We start from the raw sequence: 9,400 nt of genomic DNA, 5'->3' as shown, positions 1-9,400 counted from the left end.
ACAAAACACACGCGCGCACGTGCACGCATGGACGCGCACGCACGCGCACACACACATACACATACACACACACAACACACACACACACACACACACACACACACACATATATATATATATATATATATATATATATATATATATATATTGTTTATATAAAGAAAACAGTAAAAAAGTCAGATGACTATTTCAGAACAGATGTGCTATGCGTATATATTTATGCACATATACACATGCATTTATGTATGTATATATACATGTATATGTATATAAATATATATATATATATATATTATATGTATATGTATATATTTCCTATATGCACACACCAATAGAATATGTGTGAGTTATGTACAGTGCATGTTTATAAGTATAAAAACTTCCATGCATTGCTAATATTTATGTTTAAACATACTTCTGATATGTATGTATATACAACTTTGAATACATATATATAAGCATACATATATAAACATGTATATGAATATGTGTTTTTGTATGCGTACAAACATATGTTTAAACGCAAACATAATAAGTACTATGAACAAAGGCAAAGCACTTTTATACACGCACATATGCATGTATACGCATAACACAAAAATACACATGTGTGTATACAAGATTATAAAAAGATTGACTTACTGTTTAAAACTACCTGCTAAGGTCATTAGCGGTGAATATTTCGTGGGATTAAAATTTCAAAATATTTAAAACGTTTAAAAATCTATTAATAGATAAAGTCTTTTATAAGGGAAAATATATAATAAAAATATTAAAAATCAAGGCATAAATATTATGCTTGGAAGTATGATATTACTGCATAAATATTACTCATAACTGAATTTTGTTTGAAATATTATTCTCCCTTCAGAACCTAGTAAAACGTATGTCACAATCCTCCCCCAATGCATTTCTAAGGGAAATAGGGCACCTGTGATGAAATGAATTAAGATTCCAGAGCGCCCAGAGAGAAAGTGTAGTGAACGTGATGTAGCCCTACTAGTTACTAGAGCTCAGACTAGGACAGTTCCCCCTCCAGAGAGCAGCAGCAGTTGGCTCAGCACCATCTGTGAGCACATGTAGCAGCCACCTGTGTGAATCTCATCCCTCGAGCATTTATATTTTACTGTACTTTTATTTTTTACTTTTTTTAGCTTTCTTTTACGGCCTCAATTATATATTTCAATTTCTTTTAAAAGTTGAATAAGTTTCACTTGGTTTTAAATAAGATATATCAAAATGATTCTTACAAGGCAAACGAGGAGTCTTGGCGCCCGGCCTCACTGGACGCTTCCTTGGTGTTGTTTTTACTGCGTCTACAATAGAGAGATAAGTATATTTTCGTTGTTTACAAGAGGCCAGTTAGGGTGTGTTATGTATATTATAAATATTGAGAATATACAAACTGAGGGATCTCAGGTTTTCTTTTTGTTTTTGTTTTATCCTTGGTTTCGTTTTTACTTTTTGTTTTGTTTCTTTTAATTACTTTAATATTTACTTACTTATGAAAGGTCTTCAGGGTCGTGACGAGTGGGCTGTGCTGTATAACACGCCTTGCTACCATTCCATAAATCATCCCCCCTTTTCGAAGGTTATATTCTGCAAGACCCGCGTTGTAGTCTTTCTTGCAAAGTTAGAGATAGACCACAGAAGGATTTGTGACGCTTCTTTCGGTCTGCTCACATAACGGGATACTTTATATTTACAAGATGGTATCATGTGATACGCAAGTATTTAGATGTGTGATATATTCCCAGATCAGTATTCAAATCCACTGTTCCCTATAAAATAAATTACTAAAAAAAGGCGTTTTGTGACTATGCTGTCCCCTCCTAGCTATGCCAATGATTCATATATTCAGTGACTGTATTCCTTTGTATATCATTATCGATATTATCATAATTATTATCATTAGTTTCACCATATCATCACTACTATAAAGATGTGGAGACCCTACTAAGGAAAGCTACATATTCCCAGGGAAAGTGTGAGAAAGTGCAGCAAAAGACTCGGCTCTAGTTCGGCAAAAGCCCCAAGTGTTAACAAACTCAATACTCAATACTCTATATTAGGATTTTTCCACTTTTCTGGACTACTGTTCTATTCGTTTTGTTTCCCGACATAACTTAAGTAATGGGGTTGAATCAAGGCAAAGCCACCCTTCAGTGAAAAGTAACTACTCTCCGAAATCCCATCGGTGATTTTTTTTTTTTTTTTTTGGGGGGGGGCGTCGTGTCGTTTGCCTTGCTTCCACCTGCTTTTCTTCTATTCTAATTTCGTGTTCGTTGCCTCAATTCAAAACAGCATGTCTAGATCTACATATATCTGTGTTTATACATATGTATATTTAAGTATATCATCTATCATATGTATATTTAAGTTCGATATATAATTTTATAGATATTTGTTATTCTATATACATTCTATCTGTATATAAGAATATAAACACGTGTGTGTATGTGTGTGCGCGCGCGCATGTATGTATAAGTATATTCATGTGTATTTATGAGTATATATATGTGTGTGTGGTATATGTATATGCCCATTTGTATAATTATATGTGTGAGTGTAGGCACATACATCATCCGAGTCTACATATATCATCCGTTTATATAAGTTAGAAGGGATGAGATCCTTCAATGTATATACAGAGTATGCATGCAGCTATTACACCTCAAATAGATATCTTATTTTTCTATCATCATGGCTCTACTAACGAACAAAACTATTTTTCATTATTTATTTACAAATATACAGTGTAAAGGGTCTCCTTAATAAATATCACAACCGAACTAGACTATCGATCTAAGCATATGAAGGGGCGGGCTTGTAAGCAGGCTGTTCGGCAGGGTACTGAGCCTCACCCTCGTAGCTGACGTCGGCCACGAAGCCAGAGTCGCCGTTGACAGTGTAGGTGACCTTCTGTAGACGACCGTCAGGAAGCTGAACATAGTAGGATCCTTGTGTGTCATAACCGTCGCGGGCCTCTTGGTGGCCGAAGTCGTTACCAGAGTACTCGTCCTTGACAGCGTAGTTGAAGTCGTATTTGGCAGGTGCAGGAGCAGGTGTAGGGGCTGCATATCCATAGGCTGGGGGCTGATCAGGGCGGGCGAAAGCCACGGCCACAAGGGCGGCAATGATGATGAACTGGAACATATTTCAGAGTTACATTTAGTAATATATATATATATATATATATATATATATATATATATATATATATATATATACATATATATTAACTGCGGTTATCGGGATATAAAGCCTTATTTCCAATCTGTTTCTGATAAGTTGCAGGTTAACTTGGCTGACATACCTTGGGAGACATGTTGAGGGTGAGCTTCTTTCTAACTGATGGAGATCGGAGAACGCGTTCACTTTATATACTCTAAGCTCCACCCTACGCAATGACGTCACGGCCTTCAAAGGATGTCTAACACAACCTCAAAGATGTTCCCTGTGTGGCCGTTCACTCATCACTCTATTTTATTATTATATTCATTGGCTCTGAATTAAATGAACATGTGTATTGTTTATTATCATTATCAGTGACAATAACTAGTAATCTCAAGTATGTTGTAAAATCAGAATGGATAAAAGCTCTCTCTATAGAAGTTATATTTCACTTTTCCTTAGCAGTTTCTTGAAAAAATGGTGAAATGCCATATGCACGTATATATGTATGTGTGTATGTGTATGTGTATATGTATATATATTGTGTATATACATACGTATATACATATATATACATACATATATCTCTTTTTATATAAAATGAAAATAAACAACTAGAATATGTTGTAGAAACGTAAGACGGTCATTTTGAAATATAGTTCATGTGTTTGCATCTCCAAATACATGCGCATATATTTATCTATGTATATAGTTAACTCACTCACCTAGCGTTATGTGATTTCTGCAAGTAAAGAAAGTGTACATAGCTGTACACAGTGCAAATTTATGAGTATAAATACTTTGTGTGTATATATATATATATATATATATATATATATATATATATATATATATATATATACTGCAAACGTTTTTTTCTTTCTATATATAAATATTTACTTCCACTCAAAGCACATACGCACCATGAGTGTATTCAGGGCTTTAGCAAGGGGCAATTGTGATGGAAAATGGATTAAGATTCCAGAATGTTCAAAAAGAAAGGATTTTTGAGGCTTATTTCGTTTTCCTCACATATCGGAATAGTTTATATTTACAGGGTGATATTATGTGATATGCACTTATATAAATGTGTGGCGCCTTCCCTGATAAGGATCGACCTCACCCACCTGCTAGACAAAAACGGCTTAATTTATACGTTTTCCCTGACTTATCTGGAATGGTTAGGGAAGAATATTGCTCAAGAGGGGTATTTAACGTTTGTGTTTCAACAATGACACGATGATATGCGTCACTGGTGACCGTTTCCTGTTAGCTGTTGCTCTAGTTACACAAAAAGTTACGCATGTGCCTTCATGCAATGATGTATGCATAGGTCGCTCATACGTTGGTCAAATCAGACGCATCTAATATTAAGCACCATCATCGCTTTATACTAAGTAGTATGGGACCTATAGGTGAGTAATATACCTAGGCGAATGAGAAATGCAGCATCAACTCAAGCTGCAGTTGGGCAAAAGCCGAGTGTAAACCTCTTTTCTTGCAAGTTATCATCGGCAGACATTTTATCTTTATTTGACAATTATTTGTTTCAACGCCCTACTCACGATGATGGGACTGAATCAAAGGACAGACATCAGGAGCAAAAGCAGCTCCGAAATCCACGATTATTTAGTGGTCGTTGTCTCTCTTCGTCTTTTAAAACCCAGTAATCGTCCTACTAAAAGTTCTTGTTTTGCCGTCCAGTCACCATATCGCACTGGACTGTGTGTTTAGGAGCTATAAATAATCATAATCCTGCACACACATATATGTATATACATTAATTATTATATATACAATATGCAATTCTATGCATGCGATATATACACACACACACACAGACACACAAAGCATCACACACAAATCCCATGATTATATATTTATATATATATCATATTATATATATACTATTTATAAATATAAATATATAATGTCTATATAATATTAATGTATAATGTTACACATTAGGCAGCATTACATATATAAATAATACTTGTAAATTTATATTTAGAGTATAATTATACATAATATCTTGGTCAAATATATAATGTATATAAATATGAAATATATTTATATATATATATGCAGCTAATGAGGTACATATATCATATTATATCATAATATTATATATACATAATATAACATGTATATATACATATATATGTGTGTGCCAGGATGTATGTATGTATTTATAGCTCCTAAACACACATGTACACAGATACAGATATGGTGAACTGGGGCAACGGGCAAAAACAAGAACTTTATAGTAGGACGATTACATGGGTTTAAAAAAGACAGAAGAGAGACAAGCGACACAACCATAAAAAATAATCGATGGGATTTCGGGGACTGCTTTTGCTTCACTGATGTCTGTCCTTTGATTCAGTCCCATATCGAGAAGTGGGCGTTGAAACAAAATTAAATTGCAAAAGAATAAAAAGAATAAAAGTCTGCCGAATAGAAGTAGACTTGCAAGAAAAAGAGGTTGTTAACACTCGGGGCTTTTGCCCAACTGCAGCTTTGAGTTTGATGCTGCACTTTCTCCCACTTCGCCTAGGTATATTTATCTCACCTTAGTAGGGGTCACCACATACTGACTATAGTAATAAAGCGATGATGGTGCATTTAATAAGATTAAAGATGCTGATACTGATTTATGACCAAACGTATGAATGCAGAAACACTATGCATAACAATCATTGGCATGAGAGGAGCACAATGGGCACGTAACTTTTTGTGTAACTAGAGCAACAGCTAACAGGAAACGGTCACCAGTGACGCATATCATCGTGTCATTGTTGAAACACAAACGTTAAATACCCCTCTTGAGCAATATTCTTCCCTAACCATTCCAGATAAGTCAGGGAAAACGTATAAATTAAGCCGTTTTTGTCTAGCAGGTGGGTGAGGTCGATCCTTATCAGGGAAGGCGCCACACATTTATATAAGTGCATATCACATAATATCACCCTGTAAATATAAACTATTCCGATATGTGAGGAAAACGAAATAAGCCTCAAAAATCCTTTCTTTTGAACATTCTGGAATCTTAATCCATTTTCCATCACAATTGCCCCTTGCTAAAGCCCTGAATACACTCATGGTGCGTATGTGCTTGAGGGAAGTAAATATTTATATATAGAAAGAAAAAAACGTTTGCAGTATATATATATATATATATATATTATATAATATATATATATATATATATATATATACACACAAAGTATTTATACTCATAAATTTGCCACTGTGTACAGCTATGTACACTTTCTTTACTTGCAGAAATCACATAACGCTAGGTGAGTGAGTTAACTATATACATAGATAAATATATGCGCAGTATTTGGAGATGCAAACACATGAACTATATTCAAAATGACCGTCTTACGTTCTACAACATATTCTAGTTGTTTATTTTCATTTTATATAAAAAGAGATATATGTATGTATATATATGTATATACGTATGTATATACACAATATATATACATATACACATACACATACACACATACATATATACGTGCATATGGCATTTCACCATTTTTTCAAGAAACTGCTAAGGAAAAGGAAATATAACTTCTATAGAGAGAGCTTTTATCCATTCTGATTTTACAACATACTTGAGATTACTAGTTATTGTCACTGATAATGAATAATAAACAATACACATGTTCATTAATTCAGAGCCAATGAATATAATAATAAAATAGAGTGATGAGTGAACGGCCACACAGGGAACATCTTTGAGGTTGTGTTAGACATCCTTTGAAGGCCGTGACGTCATTGCGTAGGGTGGAGCTTAGAGTATATAAAGTGAACGCGTTCTCCGATCTCCATCAGTAGAAAGAAGCCACCCTCACATGTCTCCCAAGTATGTCAGCCAAGTTAACCTGCAACTTATCAGAAACAGATTGGAAATAAGGCTTTATTATCCCGATAACCGCAGTTAATATATATGTATATATATATATATATATAATATATATATATATATATATATATATATATATTACTAAATGTAACTCTGAAATATGTTCCAGTTCATCATCATTGCCGCCCTTGTGGCCGTGGCTTTCGCCCGCCCTGATCAGCCCCCAGCCTATGGATATGCCAGCCCCTACACCTGCTCCGCACCTGCCAAATACGACTTCAACTACGCTGTCAAGGACGAGTACTCTGGTAACGACTTCGGCCACCAAGAGGCCCGCGACGGTTATGACACACAAGGATCCTACTATGTTCAGCTTCCTGACGGTCGTCTACAGAAGGTCACCTACACTGTCAACGGCGACTCTGGCTTCGTGGCCGACGTCAGCTACGAGGGTGAGGCTCAGTACCCTGCCGAACAGCCTGCTTACAAGCCCGCCCCTTCATATGCTTAGATCGATAGTCTAGTTCGGTTGTGATATTTATTAAGGAGACCCTTTACACTGTATATTTTTAAATAAATAATGAAAAATAGTTTTGTTCGTTAGTAGAGCCATGATGATAGAAAAATAAAATATCTATTTGAGGTGTAATAGCTGCATGCATACTCTGTATACATTGAGAGGATCTCATCCCTTCTAACTTATATAAACGGATGATATATGTAGACTCGGATGATGTATGTGCCTACACTCACACATATAATATACAAATGGGCATATACATATACCACACACACATATATATACTCATAAATACACATGAATATACTTATACATACATGCGCGCGCGCACACACATACACACACGTGTTTATATTCTTATATACAGATAGATGTATATAGAATAACAAATATCTATAAAATTATATATCGAAACTTAAATATACATATGATAGATGATATACTTAAATATACAATGTATAAACACAGATATATGTAGATCTAGACATGCTGTTTGAATTGAGGCAACGAACACGAAATTAGAATAGAAGAAAAAGCAGGTGGAAGCAAGGCAAACGACACGACGCCCCCCCCCAAAAAAAAAAAAAAAAAAATCACCGGATGGGATTTCGGAGAGTAGTACTTTCACTGAAGGGTGGCTTTGCCTTGATTCAACCCCATACTTAAGTTATGTCGGAACAAACGAATAGAACAGTAGTCCAGAAAAGTGGAAAAATCCTAATATGGAGTATTGAGTATTGAGTTGTTAACACTGGGGCTTTTGCCGAACTAGAGCCGAGTCTTGCTGCACTTTCTCACACTTTCCCTGGGAATATGTAGCTTTCCTTAGTAGGGTCTCCACATCTTTATAGTAGTGATGATATGGTGAAACTAATGATAAAATTATGATAATATCGATAATGATATACAAAGGAATACAGTCACTGAATATGAATCATTGGCATAGCTAGGAGGGGACAGCATAGTCCAAAACGCCTTTTTTAGTAATTTATTTATAGGGAACAGTGGATTTGAATACTGATCTGGGAATATATCACACATCTAAAATACTTGCGTATCACATGATACCATCTTGTAAATATAAAGTATCCGTATGTGAGCAGACCGAAAGAAGCGTCACAAATCCTTCTGTGGTCTATCTCTAACTTTGCAAGAAAGACTACAACGCGGGTCTTGCAGAATATAACCTTCGAAAAGGGGGGAATGATTTATGGAATGGTAGCAAGGCGTGTATACAGCACAGCCCACTCGTCACGACCCTGAAGACCTTCATAAGTAAGTAAATATTAAAGTAATTAAAAGAAACAAAACAAAAAGTAAAAACGAAACCAAGGATAAAACAAAACAAAAAGAAAACCTGGAGATCCCTCAGTTGTATATTCTCAATATTATAATACACATAACACACCTAACTGGCCTTTTGTAAACAACGAAAATATACTTATCTCTCTTTGTAGACCAATAAAACAACACCAAGGAAGCGTCCAGTGAGGGCCCGGGGGCCAAGACTCCTCGTTTGCCTTTAAGAATCATTTGATATATCTTATTTAAAACAAGTGAAACTTATTCAACTTTTAAAAGAAATGAAAATATAAAGTGCAAGCCGCAAAAGAAAGCTAAAAAAAGTAAAAGATAAAAGTACAGTAAAATATAAATGCTCGAGGATGAGATCACACAGGTTGCTGCTACATGTGCTCACAGATGGTGGCTGAAAGCAACTGCTGCTCTCTCTTGGCGGCGGAACTCGTCCCTAGTCTAGCTCTAGTAAACTTTTAGTAGGGCTACTTCACAGTTGAGCTACATTTCTACGTCTCAGCTCTTTAATCTTA

At 35.2% G+C, this 9,400-nt stretch overlaps 2 protein-coding genes across 2 annotated transcripts; one reads left to right on the top strand and one right to left on the bottom strand.

The window, feature by feature from the left end:
* Positions 1–2,726: 2,726 nt before the first annotated feature.
* LOC119596043 (cuticle protein 18.6-like) lies at positions 2,727–3,343 on the bottom strand. The gene is made up of 2 exons (XM_037945152.1): positions 3,317–3,343; positions 2,727–3,147 (listed from the first exon to the last, which is right to left on the bottom strand). The coding sequence occupies exons 1-2, from the start codon at positions 3,326–3,328 to the stop codon at positions 2,806–2,808; spliced, it is 354 nt and encodes a 117-aa protein (XP_037801080.1). The 5' UTR covers positions 3,329–3,343; the 3' UTR covers positions 2,727–2,805.
* A 3,868-nt stretch (positions 3,344–7,211) lies between these two features.
* On the top strand, positions 7,212–7,642 carry LOC119596052 (pro-resilin-like). Its single transcript, XM_037945160.1, has one exon. The coding sequence runs from the start codon at positions 7,212–7,214 to the stop codon at positions 7,560–7,562; it is 351 nt and encodes a 116-aa protein (XP_037801088.1). The 3' UTR covers positions 7,563–7,642.
* Positions 7,643–9,400: the final 1,758 nt, after the last annotated feature.

The sequence above is a fragment of the Penaeus monodon genome, chromosome 3, assembly GCF_015228065.2.
Source record: "Penaeus monodon isolate SGIC_2016 chromosome 3, NSTDA_Pmon_1, whole genome shotgun sequence".
NCBI lineage: Eukaryota > Metazoa > Arthropoda > Malacostraca > Decapoda > Penaeidae > Penaeus > Penaeus monodon.
This window is presented reverse-complemented; position numbering and strand designations above follow the sequence as displayed.